This window comes from Rhamphochromis sp. 'chilingali', assembly GCF_963969265.1.
Source record: "Rhamphochromis sp. 'chilingali' genome assembly, chromosome: 6".
Lineage (NCBI taxonomy): Eukaryota > Metazoa > Chordata > Actinopteri > Cichliformes > Cichlidae > Rhamphochromis > Rhamphochromis sp. 'chilingali'.
Window position 1 is genome coordinate 37,070,377 of NC_137933.1, and position 26,500 is coordinate 37,096,876.

The 26,500-nt window shown below is 40.0% G+C and overlaps 2 protein-coding genes across 2 annotated transcripts; both read right to left on the reverse strand.

Moving 5' to 3' along the window:
* Positions 1 to 457: 457 nt before the first annotated feature.
* lrp3 (low density lipoprotein receptor-related protein 3) lies at positions 458 to 10,867 on the reverse strand. The gene is made up of 7 exons (XM_080884637.1): positions 10,289 to 10,867; positions 7,219 to 7,354; positions 6,934 to 7,139; positions 5,656 to 6,272; positions 4,926 to 5,398; positions 4,619 to 4,751; positions 458 to 4,523 (listed from the first exon to the last, which is right to left on the reverse strand). Exons 1-7 carry the CDS (start codon positions 10,362 to 10,364, stop codon positions 3,711 to 3,713), a joined length of 2,454 nt encoding a protein of 817 aa, XP_080740763.1. The 5' UTR covers positions 10,365 to 10,867; the 3' UTR covers positions 458 to 3,710.
* Positions 10,868 to 16,065: 5,198 nt separating this feature from the next.
* Positions 16,066 to 25,997, reverse strand: dnaja2a (DnaJ heat shock protein family (Hsp40) member A2a). Its single transcript, XM_080885840.1, has 9 exons — positions 25,839 to 25,997; positions 24,774 to 24,833; positions 23,202 to 23,431; positions 22,980 to 23,060; positions 22,723 to 22,856; positions 22,430 to 22,626; positions 18,527 to 18,671; positions 18,128 to 18,255; positions 16,066 to 17,194 (listed from the first exon to the last, which is right to left on the reverse strand). The coding sequence occupies exons 1-9, from the start codon at positions 25,914 to 25,916 to the stop codon at positions 17,006 to 17,008; spliced, it is 1,242 nt and encodes a 413-aa protein (XP_080741966.1). The 5' UTR covers positions 25,917 to 25,997; the 3' UTR covers positions 16,066 to 17,005.
* Between the last annotated feature and the right edge of the window lie 503 nt (positions 25,998 to 26,500).

Here is a 26,500-nt window from a genome sequence, read left to right on the forward strand (position 1 = left end):
AGTTTTCAGCAATTTTTTTTTCTTAACATATTTTAATGGTTTTGTTTTTCCTCTGGTTGTTCATGGCCCACCTGCAGTGGCTCTGCACCTCACAGTTTGAAGTAAGATCAGTCAAAGGTAACTACTGTGCAAAATAAACTATGTACCAGTAGTACGTTGGTGGTTGCACTTTGAGTAGTTTGATGCCAACAACAGTTTACTATAGTACATTTTACTATGAAAAACCAGAATGCGAGTGACGTAGTAGCTCATCCAGGTACAATCCACCACAGTTTACAGGTTATTGTATCATTTAAAGCACAGAAAAGCAAATTATATGTTTTGTTTTCATTGCACAATCTAATGAGGATAGTTTGTGTGCACATTACGCTCACACATCACATTAACTCACTGGTCTTTTGGCGACGAGTTAAAAAAAAATTTTTTTAAAAAGAAGAGAGAAAAAAACCCCAGAAAATAAATTTTGAAGTTTATTTATTGCAGGCACAGGAAAATTATGATAAGCAGAAGATTAAACAGAATTTTGGATCTGCAAACCCAACAATGCCATGGCAGCATTTCTCTTGCAGCACAAAATATACAAACATAATTCTCAAAACGTGAGAAACAAACATCATCTTCAGCCTGTGAAGGGAACAAAGCTTCAAACTCAAGTCTCTAATGATGATATTATCAGACAGAAGCTTTCAGCAGAACTTTACTTTCCAGTGGCCACAATCCAGTGTGCTTACCTGTGCACAAAACTATACAAACGTACAGCTATTACTAAAGCATACTGAAGACATTTTGCTAAAGCATAAACGCTGAAATTCAGGGAACAGAAAAGACACACTTATCTAAACTGGCAGATCATAATCATCAACCTAACCACATTAGCAGTCAGTGTAACACAATTTCACTAAAGATTGTACCAAATTACCATGACTCTCCTTAAGCTGATGACTACATCCTGAATAAATCACTACTTAAATACAATGGAAGAAGACCTGAAAGGTTCCCTTTCTCTTACTCTTCGCTGTAATAATCCCAGAGCTGAGATTTCTGACATATTAGTGCACTGTACCTCCAGATCAGTCATATTTAACAATCACATGACATGTATAAAAGAGTGTTGTCTAGACAAAGACAAATCTAATCTCTTCAAACAGGTAAACCACAGAGTTGATTCATAAACCCTCCTTGACCATTGCAACAACAGGGAAAACCCCATTAAGGCGTTTTTAATGCATGTCTCTAAATCACAAAGCAAGATACGCATTTTTTTTCCAGACAGCAGCTAAACGATTTCACTTTAAGCTAAATGAGGACGGATGTTTTTTAAATAGACGTACAAGAGAACACAAGTAAAACATCTGTAAAACTATAAATAAATATAATTAGCTTATTTTTTGATATTTCAAAGAAAGAACTGGAGATGAGAACAGATTATGAGGCAGAAATTAGTTGGAAGGACTATGGAGATATCTCTAATGGCACATAACATATAGCAGCTGTTCTTGGCAAAACTTGTAGGGTAGCATGGCACATTCAGCTCATTTTAAAGAAAAAAAAACAGTAGGAACAATCTAGTTTTTCCACACGAAATGGCATTCTGGTCAATTCTCTTTTGCTCCAAACCCACACTACTTATTGGCTTCTTATTCTTCTAGTATAAATATCCTGCAGCACAAGTGGGAGGGGGGAATCACTGATATTTATAACAAAAGAAGACTGGTACATTCTTTAAAGGTCCAACAGTGATTAGCAAAATGTTACCAGTGTCAAAAAGCAGCCCAGAAACAGGCAATAACTTCAAGGCAGAAAGAGAAACGTAAAGCAAAACTTTGTACAGGTCTCCACTGAAGACTTGAAAATAGAGGTCTTTGCTTAAGCGTCCAGTATTAGAAAATTCCACAGCATAGATTTGAATTTCCACCAGAATAAACCAGCAGTCCAGACATCCACGGTGACCCAGTCATCGACTGGGATGAACAGTGAACAAACAGTATTTCCATGTGAAGCTCCTCTTTCCAAAGTTTCTTGGGCATTCACATACAGTCAGTGCACTGAATGGAGGTCAATGCAAACACTCATATACATATGTATATATATATATATATATATAAAGTCGGGTTCATTTAAAAGGATGGACTTTGTTTAACGGGACAGGTTTGGTTTATTATGAAAAGGATGAGAGGCTGAACAGAGTTAGAGGCAATATTCTTGGACTCACTTTGTAAATCTTCATCCAAGTTTGGCTTATATTAAACTGATCATACATGAAGATAAAAACTAAAGCTACAATTGATAAAAGTGAATAAATAAGTTCTTGATGTTTCTTAAAAGTGGTCAAAATGATGTCTGATGAATCAATACTGACACTGCACAAGTGTTAAAGGAAAAGTTGATATTTTTTCTGGGAGATAAGCTTCCAAATTCTCAATTATAAATATATACTATAGCTTGCACCTACTTAGCTTAGCACAAGGTTATAAAACAGAGGGGAAAACTAGCTTTAATGACTGCCTTCAGACAGAAACTATCCTAGCCTGCACTAGGGTAACCTAGACTACCAGGTGTGCTATTTTCATCAAACTCTCCACAGGAAAATATAAAAACCTATTAAAAAAAAATATCAAACCTTTTTCTGACACGGTTCAAAGCTGTATTTCAAGACATTTCTTACTGTCAACAAAACGCACAACAAGACCAAAATCAACCAGTGATATCTGTAATGGTCTGTTATTATGTAACCATGAAGAACAAATCCCTGAACAATCCCTGAATATTGAATATTGACTCTTCATGGAAATGTAGAGTCAATATTCAGCTCAATATTCCATCTATTTATCATCATATTTATCAATGTGTAAAATAAGATCTTATAAGGAAATTACAAAAATGTGTTAAATAATGAATAAATACATAAGAGTTTCAAACTCCTGCTTCCACGAGTGCACCTCGTGTGTTATTCTGTTCGATGTCCACGGCTTTGTCTGATTTCTCTCCTTACTGCTGCTATGTCTTTAAGAAGGTTGATGTGGACAAATCACAGGATTTGTTGCCAATATTTAAAAAAAAAATGTAAAATTTCAGCAACAACATCCTTAATTGATGCACTCAGCCGTGACATATTAATGATGTCATAAAACAATAACAACTAACATAAACAATAAAAGGGAACAAGAATAGAGGATCGATCAGATCAATTTGTGTGTTCACTCATTAGGCTGTTATGGCTCACAGTATGTAGCGGTGCATAATGGCTTTGGGTAAAGACATAAAGGCTGTTTTGGCATTTCAGATACATTTTGCCAGTAGTGGGTTGTATTAGTACTTGTGGCCAAAACTGGATTTAATCTTTTGGAACAAATTCAGGGTAAATATCATAACGGGCTAATTGGGGCTATCTGTTTGCATTTAAATGAAGTAGTTAAGCTCTGGCATGAGCTTTAGAAAGCAATTTACAGGAAGAACGACTAATGCTGGTTTTATTCGTCTTAGGATAAGACTGCATGTGCATAATTGTTTGCAACTGCACATTTTATGCATTCAAATAATGAAATGGAGTGATATTTATTGAGTTTCATATTGTACCCCCTCCAAACAAAAGGCTGAAGTACAGGTTCTCACCTCTGACTCTGGTGGAGTCACATCTCAAGGACACTTTATCAGAACTGATATTGCAATTGCCAGCTCTCGACAGTGAGGAGAGCGTCATCCTAAACTTTTCAGCACAGCGTCTCCCTTCCTAAATCTCCTCCCTCTTCACTGATGCTTCTGCCGAACCTGCATAGGCTGCTTCTTGCCTCTGGTTTCATCTCATCCCTGCTTGGCACGTTCACAGTAAACTGGCTGTCACTGTCCTCTGGTTTCACAGAGGAAAATAAGGGCTCGGTGGGTGAAGTCACCTCTGAACCCTGTGGTTGAGGTTGAGTTGATGGTGTCTGGGAACTGCTGGGAAACACAGGGGGTGAAATAGGGGACAAAGGTCCTAAGGGGGAGTAACGTCTTAAGGAAACCCCCTTCAGGTTAACTGCAAGCTCCAGAACCAATTTTCTAGATGCCCGGGGTGGGCACAGGGGTACAGAGGCTTCCTGGGGGGAGAGAGGAAGTCCACTTTGTACTGAGGAGTCACTCTGGCAAGGAGTGGGAGGTGAAGACTCTGCAGCCCTGCTGCCATCTCTGCTGACAGGTGACAGGTCCTCTTCCTCCTCTGGACTGTCTACTGAATGAAAGGAGAGAGGCGATGCAGGGCTCTCCGGCAGGTCCACACCCACTACGTCAGACCCACCTGCAGACATGGCCCTGTTCTGAGGTCCCTGCTCCCCGACAGTCCGGTAGCTGTGAAGCCCTAGTGTGATCTGCGTGGGTCCAGGGGGATCCAGGAGTGGGGCGTGGCCTCTGCCTCGTCCTCCACTACGGAACAAGCGATTCCAAAGATGGCCTAGACGTCGTCTGGAAGAGGAGGAAGTGGAGCGGCGAGTTGAGTGACGCCTTATCTGCCTGCGCATTGCCAACCGAAGATTCTGTAACACTGAAGCCTGGATGACGGGGGATTAAAACAGAAACACGCTGAAGTTCATTTCTCTCTAAATGCAGCGTCGCCAGTGTCTGTTAGTGTGCGCGAATTTGTTACCTGGGTGGGATTGTATACAGGAAAATCTTCCACCGGAGGGATAAGACCCTGGGCTATTAACTGACCATATGAAGGAGGAGCCTCTCTCTGGACAAAGTCGGCCTCCATGTGAGTCATCTGCGTCTCAAAAGCTCTGTAAAGGAGTGAGGAAGGAAAAAACAGAGCAGGATCAGGGAAAAATCAGGAAAACTATTTGAAAACCCACAAAAATACTTTCACTTCTACAGTTTCTGGCAGCTGCAACAATCAACACCATCCCAGCGTTCCTCTGACTTAACATTCATTTAGTGGCAGAATGAGGGCCCACCTGTACTCTCGGTTCCTGAGGGAGTGCAGTTTAAGGGCACAGCCAAGAGCAATAACCAACAGGAGACTGCAGACCAGACTGCCGATCAGGGCAGCTGTGATCACTTTCCTGGGCACTGCTGCCAAGCAGTCCCTCTCATCGCTTCCATCTAAACAGTCCTCCTGGCCGTCACAGCGCCACGTCTCAAAGATACACAGGTTAGTCCCACAGTGGAAGTTTCCAGGTTGGCAATCGTAGCAGTTCTTCTCGTCCGACCCATCTGGACACCTCTTCTGGTTGTTGCAGCGTTCAGAGGCTGGGTAACACATTCCTGTACCACCCTCGCAGGGGAACTCTCCATCTGGACACATCGGACAGCCCTCCTCATCTCGACCAGATGGGCAGTGCCAGTAGCCGTCACAGCGCTGGCGTTCAGAGTAACAGCCCTGATCACTGCCGCAGGGACGCTCGCCAGGAAAACAGTAACCTTTCACCTGGTAGGATGGAGGAGAAATGCATCACTGTCTAGACACAGAAGGGACAACTTGTACTATACTTAACTGACTGTGTTTTCTGAACAAAAAGAGCAGTTACTGTTTCTAAATCAGTTACTTTGGATTAAAAAAGAAAAACACTGTAACTTTTGACAAATTAAAAGTTTTAAACAACTTTAAAAAAAGAGGTTGAAAGAATTTCAAAGGATAGATGAGAATAAACGATGAATGAAATGAACATTAGCCAACCTCAGTACCTGATATGTAGCATTGAAACCATGCCCCGGACTGTGAGGCTGGGCCATGTACAAAACGCTCATCTGTCCCCGGCTCGACTCCAACAGGGCGGGCCGCCTGTTGTTGTGATATGACAACACCTGTAACAGATGCTCCGCTCGCTGCAGCAGGCCGTCATAGACATGCAGCAAATCTCCAGGCCCCAGCTGCAGGTCCAGCTGCAGAACAATGGGCTTAGGGTCCTGAGTGTCCAACAACCAGGAGCATCTCAGCTCAGTGTCGCCGCTACGGTTCGCACGGAAAAAATCGGGAGAGGCAAACGAGCCATAAAAGTTCCCCAGACGTTTGCCACAAGTAGTGTCAGGGCAACCCAGTTCGTCACTTCCATCGTGGCAGTCCCGGGCTCCGTTACAGCGCAGGCCCGCGGGCAGGCATCGGGTGGACTGGGCCTCGGTGCACGGCAGAGAGCCAAAGGGGCAGAGGCCCGGCTGCGCCTCAGTGGGAGTCGGCAAGCAGCTGCGTTCATCCGAGGCATCCCCACATTCATCCTGACCGTTGCACTTCCAGGAGCGAGGAAGACACTTCCCATTCCCACAGAGGAATTCATCTGACTGACAGCTGCTCTGACCTAGGTGACCTAAAAAAGAATATGTCTGGTTAGCTGCTAAAACATCACTTTTACCCCCCAAGAGATAGTTGCCAGTCTCATCTGTCTGCCATGTCCAACTGCAATCAATATCACAGGTTTTAGGCTTTTCTCAGCTTTTTAAAAAAAGACAAACCATAACAAAAAAAAATGCATTAGTATTGTGGATGATCATATCAAAACAAACCAAGCAGTAACCCTGTGTAAACATACAAAACAGCTCTATTAATTCAACCCTCACAAAACTTTATTATGGCTTTATTAAATCTCTGTTTTAATGCTGCATCTTGACCTCTATGTTGTTATAACTGCTGTTACTGATGCATGCTCTGGTCTGCACAGAGATTCTGCTGCTACTTTACCCACCTCGTGTTTTCCACATATGCGCATAGAAGCATGGGGAGGTCCCAGAACAGATGCTTATGTTCAAATATAAAATACTGCAGGTGGCCCTGACGTAAATGTTATAAACATGATAACTCATTTTATTTTATTTTTTTTATTTATTTATTATTTTATTTCATTTTATTTAATAATGAATTTGCAGTGGGTGTTGCTAATGGATTAAACTGTAGAGGTATTTCTAATATTTTCACGCACTCTGGTATGTTTATGGAGTGGATAAGCAATATGCAAATATTCTCCAGCTTACCTCTGATGTAAGAGAGTCGGAAGCCCTGGGCTTGCCCAGAGCTGTTGGCTTGAGAGTGGAAGAAGAGCCAAACACGCCCCCTGGTGGAGATGAAGGGCTGCGGCAGCACCGAGCCACATAGCCTGGATTCTCTCTTCCACGTAGGTGTCAGCAGGAGCCAGTCTCCCATGCATTTTCCTGACTCCGCCAGGTCGAAGTTACGGAAACTGGAGCATGGAACATGAGTTTAGGTGACTCGGTTATAGAAATATCATATGTATGCAGCGTATGTTTCAGGGACTCTACCTGATGGTAATAACTTCTCCTTGACCCCCCTGAATATGCCAGCTGCAGTTGACCCCAGCTGGGTAGTTTAAAGGCCAGGAAGGGCTGTAGATCACACCCCTCCGCTCTGTATGGATCTCCACTTGCTCGCTGCAGCCTGTCTCAAAAAAGACAGGGGGGATGGCAGCATACATATTAGGGAGGTCGGTCTGAATGCTCCTTGTGCACATCAGAACTAAGAACACGAACACTTGGCAGACATCGAGCATTACCAAAATGTTGGCTTCCACACTCTATAAACCGTTTTATCCTCATTCTTTTATTTGTGACCGCTACAAAAAACACTAAACGATTCACTGACAAGACAAATGACCTTAGTGCCATTGTGGGGAAGCTCCACGCTGATCAGATGGAGCTTTAAACAGAAGCAGCAGCCAAACTGGCAGCCAAGGCAACAGCATCTCCTGCTGCCATCACACCATTACTCCAGGGAGCAACACAAATGTGTGAGCAGGCCAGGAAAAGCTCCAGGACTAACACGCAAACCTCTGTGTGGTGTGCAGGCACTGAATCCTGTTGTTTTTCTAAGTAAAGGCGCAGCGATCAAGTTACCGGCATCATAATCTGCAACATAAATGTGGAATGGGAAGTATCTCATTTCATTCTTGTGCTGAAAGCAATAATATAGAGCAGGCGCATTAATCATCGCATTACTGCTTAATGCCACAGAAAGAATGAAACACATGCAAGGAAACGCTGTCTAACAAGCCTCTTAATTAACCAAAACCACAGAGACAGAACATTAGCTCAACTATGATCCAGCGCTGACACACAGCAGGGAGTCTGCTGCTTAGTGCTGTTTGTTTCTGGCTTACTTGATGAATCAGTAAAGTCAGCAGAGTGAAGCAGGGTGGCGGAGGGAGGAATCGTTTAAGTGCGGATATCGACTATCCACACTAACTTAGCACACACATAAATACCTACACATACTGGGCTGGACCAAGCTGCTACACAATGCTGTTGTTTGGTACAATGAATAAGAGAACTGAAGCACATTTTGACTGTTGTGTTTGTGTTTCATCTACTTTCAAACTCAGATGCTGGAAAAATCTGATCACAGAGAGAAAGAGAGAGAGAAAGAAAATTCACATTAACTCACTATTTTTGGTTTACCAACAGATGTAAAAAAATAAGATTTAGCTGCTGTTTTATGCTTAAACTACAGAACATGAACAGTTCACCAACAATAGTTGCTCAGGGAGCAAACCTTTTCTCTATGACATCCAGAGACTCCAAAATGCACTGCAGCCAAGAACAACTCCAGCTCAGACGCCAATAGAGTCATCAAAATATTAAAATAGTGTTTTATCAGTGAAAGGTGAATACACAAAACGTAACAACACAAGACACACTAATAGATAGTGGTGGGAAAACTACATCTATAGGTTTTGACGCTGCATTCACATTTAATGAAGATCAGCTGTAAAATGTTCCTTAAAGGAGATTATTATGTCGATCCCGTGGCTGACTATTAGCATCACGCTGGAATTATTAGATGTGAAAAAACTTCCCGTAGTTTTTTTTAGGAGCTACCTTGGGTTAGGTGATGTAAACCTCAGTGGTGCTGATAATATTTGTGTGTTTTCTAGCTTAACATATATCAAACCTGTAGTTTAATAGCTTTCAAACAAATGTAATGGAGTAAACCATGCCAAACTTTCACTGAAATGTGTATAAAGGGATATTAAGTTTTGTTTGTTTTTTTACAAAAACATTTGAAATTGCATTTATAGCTTTTAAGGCATGTAAATGTCCCTTTTTAATTTCCTGCTCTGATTACAGTGAAGCGTACCTGAGAGAAACAAGTGGATTAAGGTTGCACTTCAGCATTAAGCCCTTCAGTTTTTAATCTGCATTGTTCTCAAAAACCACACATAATCATGAGCTCAGGTAAAATGTGGAGATACTGAATGCAGTTGCAGCTTGTGTGTGTATTTGTGCATGCAACTTCAATCACCCTAGAACTTTATGTGTGAAAACATCAATTCTTTTTTTGACTTTTTGCTTTTTAAACCGCTTATCCGACTAGACTCGTGGACATCCTGGACAGGTTGCCAGCACAGGGGAACAGACAGCAACACAGGCTGGAGCACCAGGCATAAGGACAACATGCACACTGGACACATCAGCCAACCTCAAAGCTTGAAGGTTCCTGAGTTGGGATGGTGTGTTCCCCTTTAATCGTGCAAATCTCTTCTCTCCTCAGTCTCACATCACCCTGACTTAACATTCATGATCTTACCCTAACTACAACTTGTCTAACCCAAAAACCTAACCTGAACATATCCCTTTATCTTAATTTTTGAAGACCTGAATTATCTGGACTGGCTTTCTGTCCCCATAATGAAGACACAGTCCAGAACCCTCGACCCCACACAATGTTAACACCTGGATCACACACACACCTCCAAACTCTCACTCTGTGTCCCTTTAGCAGCCTTCCTCTTTATTTAAATGCCAATTAAGTGCAGTGTATGACAATGGAGGGGGGAGGAGGGGACCGTGGGGTTGACTGGCTGCAGAGAAGCAGTGATGTAATGCCGATAGCAGCAGTATCACATTTGCGAAAGCGCGTCCATGTTTCCACACTAACCGTGATCATTTACCCACCACAGATCAATAATCCCGCAGGTTTCTGCACAACGATAGCCTCTGTGCTCTCCCTCCATCCAATCAAAACAATGAAAACAAACCGTCTTCATCTATCAGATCACTTAATCAGAGACACACAGTAGTAGACAAAATAACACCCACTGCTGCTGCTCGGGTGTGAACACAGAGACGCTCCGCTCTGATAGTCACTGATGTAATCATAGTAGGAGCTTTGTAAATTACCGGATCTCCCGTAAAGATGCGAACACGGATCAAGAAATAGAAAAGCATGGCCACTTACATTTCACCGGGCAATGCGGATCACTTGTGCATGCCATCATGTGTTCATGAACATCACAGGCAGAGCTTTCTAAACTAATTAGAACAAGCCTCCGTCTAAAACATCACAGCGGTGTAGAGACGCATTGTTGTTTCTCACCTGCACAGAGCAGAGCACAGCGGAGCCACAGCAGCCCGAGAAGAGGCAGCAGCAGGGGCAGTACCGTCAGTCCCATGGTCCGGCGGGGACCTCTGCTATTATCTCCCACACGCGTTTCGCTGTTCGCTCCACATCTGTGCGATCCACACTAGCTCCGGCATCTGCGTTCAGCCTGGACACAGCTAGAGCTCCTCCTTGCCGTGAAAAGGCATTGTGTCCTTCTTTTGCAGCGGTAGCCAAGACGCTACGATCAAGTTAGCTCCAACTAGCGATGCGGCTTCTTGTTACTCCCTTCAAAATAAAGGCTTCGTGGCAAACGTTAAGTTTTGCAGCATTATAAAACTAAACGTCTTATAGACTATAGTCTTAGATATAAAAATCAAGATTATATAGGGTTTGGATTTGTAGTTTAAAATTACAGTTGAGATGCAAAGCTAGAAATTTTTTGTTTTCTTGAAGACTACTTCCGCTCTAACTTTGGCTGACTCTACTCAGCTTTCCACATCTTAAATGAAAAAAAGTGGCTCACATAATTCTTAAGCCTTGTCCCCTCTTTCTCCAGATGAAACTTTATATATTGAACTGAAATACAGAATTACGTAGACGGCTTCTGGTAGGAAAGATACATAACAATCTTCTCCCTCTCGCCCGCTTGTGCTCTGATTCTTTTATGAGTATGCCCTTTCACTTTCGCCCTCGTGTGGTTAAACTCTTGTACTGCAAGTTGGACTTTAAAATAAATTATAGAGTCCCTTTTAATTTAATAACGTATTTTGAGTTTCACATACACCTGGAAAAGTGTTTTGCTGAGAGAAAAGTACTATGTAAATGTAAAGTTATGACAAATGGTGCACACTGAACAACAAAAGAAACAACTGAAAAGAAAGAAATAAAAGGCACCGCTGGGATTCGAACCCAGGATCTCCTGTTTACTAGACAGGCGCTTTAACCAACTAAGCCACGGCGCCGCTGACGGAAACTGTCGAAAAGGGCATTTATGAATAGTGAAATACATGGGTCCAATGACGTCACTGCTATGTTCAGTGTATTACATGTATTCTCCTGTGAATGCGACGTGATATATAAAGTTGTCCCCTTTTATTTTTTTATCTTATTTTTTAGGTACTAGAAAATACGAAGGGCTAAAATGTTATAATTAGCAGTACACCGTTAAGTTACATTTATCCAAATCAATCAACTAAAAGGAGAGATTAACGTGGCTTAGTCAAACGGAAGCATAAATATGAGATGACACTAAAGCATAACTTTAAAGTGTAAGAAACAGTGCAGTGCAGCAGTGTCTTCGGTGTGGATTCAGTATTGTAAGAGTACAGGGTTGAAATACACAGCACACTTAAGCGAAAAAGATGATAGTGTGTATTACAATTCCCTGTAGATTATTTCAAATTTAAGCAAAAATATTACGCTTTTGATTCCCATCAATAAGGTTTTGCATAGAATGTCGCGTATTTACTATTAACTAGTACATTTAGAACTAGAAAATGCATTTTCTGAAGAAACTGCAGTGTAAATGCTGATAGTTGAATGTTTTGAGCTGAAATGGCTGCTGAATGTTGTTAAAAATGTTGAATGAGCTGAAATAGGACGAAACATTCACCTGAAGGCTGAAGTGTAGAACTGTTGAAAGCTAAAGTTCACACAGATGAAGAAGTTTCAAAGTTGGAAAGTAGCTGAAGATGTTTAAAATGTAGATGAGAAAAAAACTGAATATTTGCGCTGTGTGTGTGCGCGCACATGTATGTGTGTGTTTCTGTGTGAGTGTATGTCTCTGTGTGTCTGTATTTCCTTGTGTGTTTGTCTGTCTCTCTCTCCCTGTGTGAGTGTATGTCTCTGTGTGTCTGTATTTCAGGGGTTTTGACGCTGGCAAGTAGCCGAGCATGTTTAAAATGTACATTAGAAAATAAAGCATGAAACTTAAACTGGAACTGAATAAAAAAGTATAAAAGATATTGAAAAGATAAATACAAGCTGAATAGCTTGACTTCGTTTTAAAGTTTAAATGGTATCTGTGGGTCAACATATGTGGAAGTAGTTAGAGTTGAAAGACGAATAAGTTGAATGAGGATTTGAAGGGTCTCCCGATTGAAATACATTGTAAATTTTTGTTGAATAAAGTTGAATAATTAAAATATATATATATAAAAGATACAGAGAAATGATCAAGAAAGACAAGAAGTTGACCCCAGCTGTCTTCCATGGGATGAACCCCTAGACCCTTACCTCAGCTCTCTTCCTTGGGGTGAACACGTACAACTAGAGGAGAAGCGCTTTGAAGAAATGCAGAATGAAAATCTCATGAACAGAGAAAAGATTATGTCCCTGAGGCAAGAAAATGAGTGAAAGAGTGCTGAATGAAAAAAAAAAAACAGTCCTACCAGCTTCAAGAAAAAGAAGGTATTATTGAGGAGAAACAATGGGCTCTGCAAGACAAAAAGAATCAGGAGCTCCGAGAAAAGCTTGATCAAGCTCTGGAAAAAAATAATGAAATCTTCCAAGAGAAAAAAACAAACAGGACATAGAGTTCAAAGAAAGAAATGGACAGCAAGCTTGAAGACATGAAGGAAAAATCCAGAGTGCTCCAAATAAAGCTCAATAAAACACTGCACAGACATAAAGTTTCTTCAAGAAAAGAACAACAGGACACACAACAGAAAGAAATGGATTGCAAACCTCAAGAGAAAGAGGAAAAATATAAAATGCACCAAATAACTCTTAGTGAAACTGCTGAAAAATCAAGAGATGCTTCAAGAGAAGAAGCAACAGGACATGAAACAGAAAGAAACGGATTGCAAGCTTCAGAACACAGAGAAACACAACGAAGGCTTGCAAGTAAAGCTTGATGAAGCTCTGGAAAAAATAAAGAAATCCACCAAGAGAAGAAACAACAGGACATCGAGCAGAGAGACATGCAGTCCAAACTCCAAGGCTGCAGGTAAAGCATAACAAAACATTGCACAAAAATCAACAGCTGCTCCAAGAGAGAAACCAACAAGAGATAAAACAGAAAGGAATGGACACCAAGCTTGAAGACATGGGGGGGAAAATCCAGAGTGCTTTAATTAAGGCTCGACAAAACACTGCACAGAAATAAAGATTTTCTTCGAGAAAAAGAACAACAGGACACACAACAGAAAGAAATGGATTGCAAACTTGAAGAGATGAGAAAAATACAAGGTGCTCCAAATAACTCTTGATGAAACACTGCTCAAAAATCAAGAAATACTTCAAGAGAAGGAGCATGAAACAGAAAGAAGAAAAACTTGTTCTTCAGAGGAAAAAACAAAACAAAAAGGAAGTACAAAACAACTGAACTGGAGGGAGAAAAGAAAAAGCCGGAAAAACAATGCTCAGAGATGCAGAGTAGCATCAATGAAATGCTGAGAAAAAACACAGAACTTCAGGAACTTTCTAACTACTTGAAGAACAAGAACACTAAAATCCAGGTGCAAAAGCAACAACAGAAAACACATGAAGCAGAATTAGAAGATGTGGAGAAAAGATGCAAGAAACTTGAGAAAGAAAATGCAGAAATAATCCATGAGTTGACAAACCTTATCCTTGAGAAAAAAAGTGCTCATGGAACAGTGCCTAAAAAAGAAGAAAAAATACTTTCACTTGTTCTGGAGGAGGGATACTGCTGCTCCTCACATGATGTAACATCGTCTTCCTCCACCTCTGTTCCATCTTAATTTTCACCGCTCCTCCCAGTTAACCTATATTAGTTCTTTTCAGAATATTCTAAGTTTTTTTAGTTGTTGTTCTAACTCTCTTATAAGTACGAGTCCACTCAATTCTATCAATTTAGTTTAGCCTGATGCAGTCCACCCAATGCTTTGACTCACTGCACAAAGTGACTGATTGTGAATGCCCAGTAACACTTCAAAGAGTTACCAATTTGTCAGGGTTTATTGCTATATTTCTTTTCTTAGGTATGTTGAAGCTTTCTTAAGTTCTTGTTGTAGCTGTTATTAGTTTGGGTCTAAGTTTCCTTGTATTTTGTTATTCATTGTTTAAGTCCATCTAGTCAATGGACGTTGATTTAAGCTAGCTGGACCAGTGAAACTGATCTTTCTAGTACAAAGAAGTTTACTACATGTTTAATGCTATAATATAACAAAAACAAGTGCAATGTCAACAGTATGAAGAAAGAAATCTGTCAGTCTGACATTTCGGGGGTTAAATTGTCATTATAAAACCAAGAGTGTAGTATAGTATAGTAAGTATAGTAGATGGTGAAATAAAATAAAAAAAGATTCTGTCTAATACATTGGTAAATAAGTATGAAAGGCCATGGGGCGGTCCTTATAAATAGGAAAAGGGGTAGGCTCAAATTTATGAAAATGCACCTATCCAAAGCAATCAACTGGATGCATTTTGAGTCTTTGACGGCCGTTTACACCCCCCGGGCCTTATGTTCGGCACCCTTTTACTAAGCACTTTAGGGTTTGCTTCTACAGTGAAGTAGCTAACTTCATCTTTGCCATAAATTAAAACTGACTTAGCACTAAAGAAAATTCCATCCTTTCCATAATGAAAAGTCAATGTGAAAATGCTGTCTAAGCTTGTCTTTAAACTTACATGATAACCATAAATAATAACGATTGTTTTTCACACTGACACAGCAAAATTGGAAATAAAATGATTTTGTTATTACTTATGTACTTGTTAAAATTAAAATAAAAGACTTTTACTAGATTGTCATTTTAACTTTCTTACATTTCCTACATACTCCACTATCCCCAAATTTGGGAAAACTGTAAAACAGATTTTTGTTTTCTGTTAATCTGCACCACACTGCAACACAAAACCCTTGCCTCCTTCGCTAGCATTACTACTATGACCACCAAAAAATGAACTGTTTAAGGGCCCCCCGCTAATGGGTCAACAAGTGACTTCTTCAATATTATCACTATTTTGCATTGTTCCATATTTGTTTGATGGCTCATAACTTACTGCATTTTCCAATAGAATACAAATGTCAGGAGCCCTCTAAAACAAGCACTGATGAAGGAAATTCCTCAGTGACCTATCAGATACCAGCATTTACACAGGTTTTTCTGAACTCTAATAAAAGTTTGATGATTACAAAGAAGACGTAGCTGAGATTTGTTAAACACAAGGGTCATTGGCACAGGTAGGACATGATCCACACTAAATAGCTTGGTTTTAGCTGTTTCACTCTTTAAATGACACTGAAAGGGCCGATAGATGCCCGATGTTCAGGTCACTAAGGGTTCCTCACATTGAAGTCAATAAACCACATCACAGGACACTTAAATGGCAACACTACTTAAATCAGCACCACTAACCAAAGCTACCAGCATGACCAGTTGAAATGTATATGCATGTATATATGCGTGCTTCTCAACCCATTCAACAGTTTACACTGTACACAAATACTAATGGAAGAAGCAGTGATCAGCTGCCTCTTCAAGAACTACAGAGGTCACAGCATTGTAGTTTCATTGGCATGTCTTTCCACTCAGACTGCTTTTAGGACAGTGTGCGATCCCGTTCACTGATGACAGCTGACTGAGGATGGAAATGTTTTTTGATTTAGTCATACAGTACCTCCAGAGAATAGTTGGCAGGATCCTTGGATTAGTTCTCGTCATTGACACATTGTGTATAGAAAGAACAGCTTTTTTCCCTTAGTGAGCCATTTCAAAACTCTGATGGCTTCAACTTATTTCTAGCCTACTACTTCTGGTGGCAAAAAGAAAAACATTGCAAAAATCAATGTAACACACTACGAATGATATTTCAACAGTTTATTCAACAACTTCATAGACATTTCTTGAGAAGTGTGCTGCTTTATTGGATGTTTGACAAGTGCGGGAACCAAAGCTTTGTACATGCACATGGTCTCAGCACAGGTACAGACTATAGGTTTTTATTTATTTATTTATTTTTAAATCACACAGCCTTGAAATACAGCAGCTGATGAAGCTTACCAACAACCACTTCAGTGATATACACACTTAATGAAATTTCTGTTCGAATTAAAAAGTAAAGACAGGGGAAAAAAAACAAAAAAAAAAAACAACAACAACACGTAAAAACCTAGAAAGAAACTAAAGCTGTAAAAATCAGAAAACAAATCCTACAAATGGCGCCGAGTCGACAAGTCCATGAATGCATAAGTCCGAGGATCTGCATGTCACGTTGCTCAGCTGCTTTGTCTTTGCACATTGGTTAGTCTTTTAAATTAATGTAAATACTATGAAAACAGAACCCATGTCACAAAGAAACATTCCTTTTTACTGATCTTGAGCTCCAATTAGCAGGACACTGGACTATCAGCCATGACAGAGGAAGAGAAAGGTGGGTGGGTGAAGTCTGTATGAACAGAAGATCGTCATCCTAACATGGTGTTCACTGAGGCGACCACTTGTTTCATTACATCTTAAATATTTTATATGAATTTTTACCTAAAGTTGCTGTTTAAAGTGTCTAGATCTGTCTCTGGCTGCACCAGTGTTAGTTCCTCAGACAAAAATCAAAATGATTCAAGGGCACAATATTTCAAACAATCAACAACTTGTGCACGAGTCAGTGTGATTGTGATCTGTGTCTGAGGAGCTACTGAGCCTGACCTGCCTTTGTTTAGTCTGCAACTCATACATTTTCTCCCATCTAGCTCATGGGTTGTGTGCGTCTGTATGTGTATATGTCAGAGTGGGAAAGCGCATGAGATTACTGGTGGGCACACTGTACTCCCGAGCCGTGGTGGCTGCCCTCTTCGTCCGAGCTGTCATTGTAAGCCTCTCTGCGGTTACCAGATGACGAGCTCTGGCTGACGTCATAATCTTGCAGGTCGACCTCCTCCGTGTCTCCACTGATGATGGGTGGCTCTGACCGTGAGGGCAGCATGTCTTCCAGCTCCTTCACAGGGAAAACAATTTTCAAAATACAGCTTTAACAGGCAGCTTCATTGGGATTTCTAACCATTCTCTGGTGTCAGAAGGTTGTGGGGTCATGAGTGCACTGCTACAAGGAGAGAGAGAGCGAGAAGGGGTGCTGTCTCAGGAAGAAATTCACTTCCATCCTCAGCCAGAAAGACAAGCGTGACAGAATTTAAGTACTTTCACATTCATCACAAGAAGGAATCAAATCGCTGAATGGAAGTCTGAATGAAATTAATATCTTTCCCCCCCTCTTTAAAACAACGACAACAAACAAACAGGTCATACTTTCTCTTCAGACCAAAACCAGATTATGTGACGGACTCTGAAGACATAGTAGAAAAAATCATTTGAGAAAACATGCACCTTGGGTTTCTCCCCACTAACCGTACACATATAAATTGCTTTCCACCCAAGAAAAACAGCAGTCCTACATGTGAACATGTTACAGGTCAGACAGCTAACTCACTGCTGAGCTGTCTGAAAATCATGTATATTTTTCAAGTTAAAGCAGCTGTTGTTCAAAGTAAGGTGTGCTGTGGCCTTTCTCCATCAACACTGCTGCCAATATTTCCCTTTTTCCTTGCTTGTTTCAAAGCCGCTAATAAAAGAGCAAATCTATTTACTGCCTCCGTGTGCTGCCATCACTGATGCCCCCTCAGAGGCCTGATGGGCAAGTCTGATTTAAATAATATATTTGAACTCAACTGTAAATGACTCGCTGACTTAAGTCTGTTTGGAATATAGTTTTAATGTCTTAATCTAATTATATGGAGGAAAAAAAATTGCCTATGAAGGACAGTTTTGTAATTACTTCTAAGTACGAAGAATGAGCTTTGGTCTTTGTCTATAATGAGACAAATCAAAATTAGAAGATTAAAGACAGTAAATTAAAAGCACAAATCTGTCATACCCCAAGTTTCTCAGGGCTGATCCAATTGTTGTCAGGAAACTGGACATCAAACTTGATATAAAGATCTCCTTTCTCGAAAGGGTTTCGGTACTGTGGCATGCCTTCTCCCCGCACCATCCTGACAGAGCCTAGAAAAGAGTGCCGTTTGTTTAAAATTAGACTTAATCACATTTTTCTAAACAGTATTTCCAGCACTGGGGATTTAGGGTAAACCCACCCCCCAGTGTTAGTGTGAAGAACATCTTTACAATGATAGAAACTCTCTGCCAATAAAGCCCAAAGCTGGACACCTGCTAGGCTAATACACTTATCTGGCAACCACGTCAGAGCTTTGAATAATGATGCAGTCTGTTCCTGACAAATTCAGTAAGAAAAGCAATGTTAAAAATGGATGTTTACCTGGTTCAATGACTTTGCCAGCAGGGTACTTAACAACAATTTGTCTTCCATCTAAATGTTTCAACATAAACTGGAAACCACACAGCGCCTCCACCAGCCCAATCTTGTGGTTCATGAAGAGGTCATTGCCATCTCGTCTATATGTCTGAAAATAGAGAGAGATTGTTAGTAATATCTGTTAATAGATGAAATCGTCACAGTTCTAACAGATTTAAAAACAAACAAACCAAACAAACAAAGCATCATTTCCTGATATACCAAATATGACAGTGTGGGAAAGCATGTCACTGTATATCATTACCTTTGAATAAAGCTGGGGCTAAAGCAGAAGTTAGTCAATTTTAGGGGGGAAAAAAAAGTTTTTTTTATTCCAATAATCCAAAGAGTTCTCATCGCTGAAGCCTATTCTCTCATAAAAACCACATTAAACACGGTAACAGATAATTGTCAGAACAAATTGCTTTTGTCTGTGACTGATAGCCTTTTAAAGTGGTCAGAATCATTTTCTCTGACAGTGTCTTTTGAGCTCGTCATCTGTGACAGCTATAATTGACTGTGTGACAATGCTTCTTCATGGTGTAATTTGGCAGTCAAGACATTGGGGGAGGCTATGAACTTGGAGTTTTGTAACATTTCTTTCTTATGTTGCAGTAAAATGCGTTACACAACAGCTTTAAGAACTCCTGCACACTAAACTGACAGGCAAATAAATATCTTATCAAAAGGCTAGAATTAACAAGACAAACATCAACCCATAATGGAACACTCAGTAGAGGCCTTGTACTTTAAATTCACACTGTTCCACAAGCTAGCTTTTTTGGCACTGTAATGCTTTGTCAATTTTAATTATTTTTTATTAATTATTAGAAAACAATTAAGTTCGCACCATCACATTTTTGTAAACTGTATTGTATCCGAACACTAAACACCTCTGCCTTAGAGCATTTGTTAGAAATCAATAGTACAAACAAGTATAGCACAAAAAAGTTACTAATTTACTCAATAGGATGCTGTCAGAATGTATTCCTGTATACACAGACAAGTAGTTTTTTAATGCCTCTTAAATACTTTTTATTGTACTACTTCAAATGATTTTCAGACCTTTTGATATAGTGCCATTTCATAAAGAGTACTGATGTTCCATGATCAGTGTTTTATGTGTTGTTGCTGCTGGCTGTACCAACTCATTATGCTACAGATGTCTATGAATGACATATTTTGACATTAAAGATAGACATCCTGTGGGAGAAGGAGCCAGAGGCACTCCTGAAGCTCTGGGTGGTGTTCTAGTTAAGCCAAAACCATCCACAACCCATTTCCTTTAACATTTACCAGGGTCTTTATTTACCTCAGCCGAGTAAGGTAAGTGGCTTGCATATTTCTGAATTTGGCACCATTACGACAAATAAGCTTCATTACGATTTGTCTGTTTTATTAAAATTACAACATTTAGTTGAATTGCTCTTGAAAAAAAGATCAGCATCACAAGACTGATTAGCCTATCAATCCACCACTCATGATGTCAATATAACTTTATTTCATGAGAGGACACCCATCACTTTTTGGCATCCAGCTACAAGCGTTGTTAATGCAAACCAGGAACTCAACACTTCAACCATGTAGAATCATAAGCGCTGATTTTTCAGTGAACAGAAACACTCCTTTTCTTCATTTCCAGGAACACTGTGTTCAGCTACTACACAAAATCCTTTTTCCTTTGGTCCACTGTGTGGCTGCAATCACAGCATTGTAAGATGCCGAAAGATGAACCCTTAGGCTGGGGAGCCCACGGCACACCCATCTTTTGCCATCTTACAATGCTGTAATTGCAGCCATTCCCCAACTCTCTGTGAATGGTACTCATGGCCATTGATCAGTGGTCTTTGATCAGTGGTAATGAGAATTTGCATCCTTCAGTGGGCTGGTTTCAGTCATTATGCAAATGTACGGTTTATAAGATTGGGGAAACCTGCGGTCAGCTGAGACTGAAGAAGTCACTTTGATGAGTGACGAAACATTTCTCCCACAAAACGCTACGTCCAGATGAACAGAATCAACTTTTTGGAGATTTACTTTCCTGGATGATTGAGAATGCATCAAGACGTTTTGCTACCAAAGAAATTCAACATTAAGGCATAATACGATTTAATTATAAAAACTCAATGTATAATGTTTTCCTTCTTATATGCACTGAAATACAGACTTTTTTTCCCTGTTAGAATTTTCTGTGATAAAGTAAGAAAATCTTAAATTGTATTTCTTGAATTATTGCAAACAGAGGGGGTGTTTTAAATCAGTAGCTTACTCATGAATCATAAACTCACGAACAACAGCTGTATATATTCCACAGCAGGTGCACCATTTAGCCCACAATCAAACACTATATAACACATGACTTAGGCTTTTGAGTGCTCAAAGTGCTAAAACAATTATTTAAATCTCGTATTGCATAAGGAGGGGTGCCTCAACACATAAGAAATTATTTGACATGATATCTGATCAAGACAATTGCAGCTTTTATGAGATAAAATTAATTAAAAACTATCAACCTTAGTAATGTTGCATTTTAGGCTCTGACAGCTCACAAAACTATGACTGATACAGAAATCATATTTTTCTAATCTGTATCAGTTTCACCCATATTCTATCGCGATATTTCATTTTCTTATCGTTGCCCGACATTATACCGGTATTACCGTGAACGGTATGATATGGCCCAGCCCTACCTAAGACCCATAAAATTATTATCCATCAGCGCTGCAGGAGGTTGGCATGTTAGTATGAAAGTTAGGTGAAGCATAATGCCATAGACAGAGAAACAATGACCAGGTCGTCCATCTACTACACTAAGTGAATTTACTAGAGCAAACTGAAAATGCTATAGATTGCCCCCCAAATGCCTTCCAAACTGTATGCAACGCTCCAAGTTACCACAATGCTCACAGATGTACCCAGGTTGTATGCAAAAAGTGCATTGTTAAACCACATCAGGTGGGATGGGAGGGGGTAAAAACCCAAGCATCATAATTAAAAATGAAATCATGAAACGTTACCTACAACGTTATGTTGTAGGGAAAAAAAAATAAAAAAATAATAATAGGGTCCTGGTTATGACGTAAGGTACGACACAGATCTAACACAGAAGCATAATTCACCTGTTAGAATAACTTATTCACCTTACGTGTCTGTCTGGACTGTGGGAGGAAGCTTGAGTTCCCACAGGCAGAACATGCCAACTCCATGCAGAAACACCCCAGGGAATGATAATACTAACCTCTACACCAGCCTGACACTCTGCTGCTATAACACTCATTCCAAAATGTTAAAATCTGCTCCTAGATAAATATCCTCTGTGTTAAAATAATTAAAGATTAAAACTAAACATTTATAAACACGCCAAAACTAACCAAATTTATTTAAAAAACACCCTGAAATCAAAACAAAAATCAAAATGTAATTAAAACTTATTTAAAAAAAAATTGAAATATACAAATTCTGCATGACTAACTCCAACGTCTCTGAGATTTTATTTCCACTTCTTTGATGCTTATTTAAGTTGTGCGTAAATTCGTCACCTCTGCACACCCACACATGTACTGTGTTATACTGTGTTATACATACATTTTACGAACCAGCTGAGACTATGAGATTTTGGCCATTAGTGAAAACAGAATCAACAGTTTGACATCAAAAGAATGCAACAGGAAGCTTTGGTCAGGTGTGAGGAGCTGGATTAGAAGAAGTTCACCTTTTTATGGGAGTGAAGTAATTAGCAACTGACATACAAAAAACACAAAAGGAGAATAGACTGCTCAAAATAATGTTAAAACCATCACCTCCTATTACAGAGTATGCATGGGTTACGAGGGAAAGGATAACATGAATCAGACTCCCCCCATGTACCTCGTGCTCTTTTTCTTGCAGGACAAGAACTATATCCCCAGGTTCAACGCCAGGTGCCTGGTCAGCTTCTCCTCCAAAGGTAATTTTCTGGCCATGCTTCATGCCTTTGTCCACATGCACCTCCAGAATCTTCACCTCCTTCACGACTTTCTTGCCCTCGCATTTTTTACAGCGGTCTTTCTCACTGATCACCTCACCTGGGGCAGATTAAATAAAACACAGGATCAGAGATCTGTGCAGATCAATAAAACACGCAAGTGCTTAGTCATGGTTTACATCACTGTGGCACTTACCCTCTCCATTACAATCAGTACACACTGACTGCATCTGTTGGACCATACCCGGGGCCAGCTGTCTGATCATGATGCGCATGCCACGCCCCCTACACGCCGTACACTTTTGTACAGCACCCGTCTTGCCTCCCTGCCTGTATTCACACAAAGCCACAGATGGATTTGTTGTAATAACCAACAAATATCCCAGGATTAAAACTGTTAATATCTAAACTATCAAGCAGAAATAACAGCAAGATGTTGGTTATACTACTCACCCATTGCAAGTGCTACAGAGTACATTCTTGCTAAGTTGTAGTTTAGTTGTTTTTCCATTGTAAAGGTCCTCCAGTGAAACCCTACAGAAAAAAAACATGATATCAACTGATGCAAGATAAAATAGTTGTGCTGCACATCAAGAGCAATTTTAATTAATTGCAAACACAAAAACATTAAATCAATTTAATGTAGTACATCTGAGTTTCCAAGCTAGGTCTTACTTGAGTGGATGGACCATGTCTTCTCCTCTCCTCCGACCTCCATTCCTGGATCGACTGCTCTGTCCACCCATGAAGCCAAAGAGTCCACCTCCAAAGATGTGGGAGAAGATATCGTCCATCCCTGGGCCACCCCCGCCACCTTCCCGCAAGCCTTGTTCTCCATAGCGATCATAAAGTTCTTTCTTTTCAGGGTTAGTTAGCACCTCATAGGCAAAGCTGATTTCTTTGAACTACATTTTGAGAAGACCAGAAACGGAGACAAGACAAAAAATAAAATAAAATTAACTGGACGAAGGGAACGGCCTGTTTCAAAATGGCTTTTGGGATTTGACAAAACAATTAACTGACCCACTTAGATCCAGCCACACATACAGTCTGGGGTTCATTTTAGAACCATTAAATAAAAATGTGTCTTAAGCTTATGGAAAGCAGACACCAATCAACTAAACTGGTGAAAAATAAATAACACTTGGGATTTTCCTTTGGCTCCATCTAAAACACCCGAGGGGGACAGAAGTCTTGGGTACAATTTCAGCTCTCCAAAACATAAGACTTCAGAGCAAATTCACAGCAAATTGATTACCTGTCAAAACAGTAACTCAAAGTTTCAACTGACCTATACAAACTTTACCAACACTCTTAGGTCTCCAATAAAAAAAAAAAATTAGAAAGAAAACTAATAGTTAAAAAGAATAACATCTAGCTTCCATTTGCTTTGAAGATAAAATGTGACGTTCAGCATGAGTTACAAGTTAATCTCACAGCCAGTGTAAAGGATATTCTCGGTAGGACACACCATTTCCAAAACTCAAATGCTTTCATTATTATGAACACTGCCTCCAGGCTTAAGACTCTAAAGTTGCCATTTTCCTGTTGGCAACAATTTCCTGCTGAGAAAATCTCTCACTGCCATATTGGGGATGATGAAAGAGAGGCTTGTAATCCCCCCCCCCCCCCCACACCTTTCAATAAACATTCCAAAATCTACATTAGAAACTAATGCGAATGTTAAGCACAGCTGTGGAAAGGGCTCTTCCAACTTCAGCTCAATGTTCAATAACAATTTAAACCCTTAATGAAATGTAAAGGCTTAAAGCGAAATCACCACAAAGCAAAAGTAAAACTAAAACGGGAAGTAACTCCTGTCATAACAGGACTGAAAGATACATTAAAGCTTCAGATACACAAAATACTAGGCACATCTCTATGAGAGAACATGTTCTCTATGTTTAAAATGTTTTACTTAAACATTTTAAACTATTTTTCTTCTTTAGTTATACATAACACTGATAGCAACACATTGCACTTTATCCAAAGGACTAATTTTAATAAACATCCAAAAAACAAAAGAAAGAAAATCTGCAAATCAATAAACGAAACAGAGTAATTAAGTACACATACATTAGAATTTGGTGCATAAAATGAAAACAGACTTTTTAGCTTTTTATTGTTTTCCCAATCACGTTTTTTAATTTCAAACATAATTAAAACAAACATAATCGCATAACTCATCTGGACATATGATGACCAGCTCCACTGTAAACCAGGTGGAGGCTGCCACGGAGGAGTTACCTTATCTCCAGAATTAGGGTTCTTGTCGGGATGATATTCTTTTGCGAGTTTCCGGTATGCCTAGACAATAACAAAAAACAGAGATAACTCCATTAGCTAGCAAGTTTTACATTGGGCATGCGTTGTTTACGGGAAACTTGCGTCGACATGACTCCAACACACATGAAGGAAGCTTATCTACGGTTTACGCAATCACACGTGCCTCCCTCCCCGAACAAACCTGGCCGGCCACGCACTTTCTGTCTCGGCTTTAAAAAAATCATTTTCTCCCAACAATAATCCATAACTGGTTTAGTAGCGACGACTGCTATTCACCATTTCCACGCACCCATCCCCGGGAATTACCCTTTAGTGAAAAAAGGCAACTCAAAATGTCTGACAATTTCAGTGCTAACGCTTCTAAGCTAATTAGCATATCTTCTCGCCAAGCACGGACGGGGTAACGATAACGTTTAAGATGAAAATATGACAGCGTAATAAAGTTATCCGATAATGTGCTAATAAACAAGAGGTCGGTGAACATCAATTTAGTCTAGTCTAGCATGGCCAGTTAAAAAAAAAACATCACACGCCGGTTGGGAGAAAAAAAACCCAACCAAATTTAAATAAAAAAACAAAACCGCTGAATAAATATCAAACTTGGATTCTTCGGCTCATTTTGATCACTACGTGTTAGGAATCTATTTCCACCGTTTGTCAAACACAAAATCAAGGACTAGTTTGGCTGGTTTCGCGACAAACACTTAAGCTAAAGCTAGCGTGAGGTCAATCGTTTGATGCGTACGAGCTAGCCTTGGTTTCGGTTGACCTTTTTCACATTAACAAAATGAAAAACATACGTTTTCCTAGTCGATCGTAGCTAAACTGTGAAAGAAAAATAAAACATTTATTGAACTCATAAACGACACAGCCCGACTGTCACATGAATATCCAGGCCGGTCAGCCTGATTCACTGCTAATGTTAGTTAGCTTCGCATAGCAACGCATTTCCTGATTGAGGCACTTTTAAGACTTTGAAGCTTAAACGCAATATATAATCCCGCAAATTATCTCCCATGTATTTACCTTTTTCAGCTCATTTTCAGTTGCAGACGGAGACACTCCGAGGATGTCGTACAATTTCGTGTCGACAACATTCGACATGGTGTTGCTGTTGATGTTGCTTCGACAGGAGCTGGATGGACAAAGAGAGAAGGAGCCGGTGGAAAATGTTTGGCTCGCCTCGTGTCTCCATTTCCGGAAAGTCAGACCCGCCGCGTGTCCGCTGGTGCCCCCTGGCGTGGATGTGCTTGATGACTGATGAGCTTACACACGAGAGTAAACACTCGATTTCCTTTTCATTTTTCTTCTTCTCTTATTTATTCATTCATTCATTTATTTATTTTAGCAAATATTAATCATTTAATTAAAGTTAATTTAGACAAAGCTTGAACAATTTCTTGCCATTTTATAACTGGCCCTATAGTTACACCTTCACATATAAAAGTTTAAACTCAGTTTATGAGCTCAAACTGCCATCCTGTTTTTACAGTCTGTTAATGAAAAGCGAACTTTCTGTTTCTCTTTATGCTCACTGAATCTTCTTCTTTTGGCCGCTCCCTTTAGGGATCACCACAGCAGATCATCTGCCCCCATGTCACCCTCTTCATAGCATCCTCCTCTGTCACATCAGTCTTCCGTATGTCATCCTCCACTATATCCATAAACGTTATCTGTTTTCATCCCGC